This window comes from Theobroma umbraticum, unplaced genomic scaffold (genome assembly GCF_002168275.2).
Source record: "Theobroma umbraticum cultivar Fairchild unplaced genomic scaffold, ASM216827v3 scaffold_106.0, whole genome shotgun sequence".
NCBI classification, from domain to species: domain Eukaryota; kingdom Viridiplantae; phylum Streptophyta; class Magnoliopsida; order Malvales; family Malvaceae; genus Theobroma; species Theobroma umbraticum.
In genome coordinates this window covers 16207-16982 of record NW_018397276.1, presented here as the reverse complement: position 1 = coordinate 16982, position 776 = coordinate 16207, and the positions used below count along the sequence as shown (strand labels likewise).

The following is a 776-nucleotide window of genomic DNA, read 5'->3' as shown; positions in this document are numbered from 1 at the left end:
TTAGAACGTCACCTTTGTAAGAGAGGAGACTACTTTTAGTGACAAAGTCAATCACAACCTCAACTATTTCAGACAGCATAATACCTTTGAGAGACGTAAAAGTACTGTGGCTTCGAAGGACATTTTCATCCTCCTTATCAGCTTGATCCATATCGTACTCAGCAAGAGAAGATTCTGGTGCAATATTGAAGCTATAATACAAATTATTTGTTATTCCGAAGGTGAGTTTACTCAAACAGCTTGGTATCGACCCTGAAAAGGAGTTGTTGGAAAGATCCAATATGCTTATTTCTATTAATTGGCACAACTGCCTTGGAATCAAACCGCTTAAACGATTATTTCCTAACAAAAGAATTCTCAGGCCAGGAAGTGCACCAATCAGAGCAGGAATTTCGCCAGACAAACTATTATCTCTCAAGTTCAACACGGAAAGAGTTGGGGAATTGAGAAGAGAATTTGGTATTGATCCCGTGAAATTGTTCCCTTGCAAATGAATTTGCTGTATGCCGTTCACGTGAAAGCAAGAAGGTAGTGGTCCCGATAGAGAGTTATGAGAAAAATCAATGACAGCCGACCTAAAATATTCGTTGCATGGAAACTGGCCTTCAAAAGAATTGTTCCGCATAAAAAGGACTTTTATACTAGCCATCCCGCTAGGAATCTTACCTGCCATCATGTTGTTACGAATATCGAAAACTTGCAAGGCAGAATAGAAATCCTTGTTTGCTATTAGACTTCCAGTGAACTGATTGTTCCCCAATTTCAACTCTTGTAGC

General features: G+C 39.3%; 1 protein-coding gene across 1 annotated transcript in view; it reads right to left on the bottom strand.

The window, feature by feature from the left end:
• The window catches only part of LOC110427558 (receptor-like protein 1), a 16137-nt gene that overhangs the window by 2593 nt on the left and 12768 nt on the right, over window positions 1-776 (bottom strand). Inside the window, exon 4 of the mRNA XM_089785509.1 lies at window positions 1-776. This exon is cut by the window's left edge and continues 437 nt beyond it; it is cut by the window's right edge and continues 835 nt beyond it. Within this exon, the coding sequence (XP_089641635.1) occupies window positions 1-776 (776 nt within the window).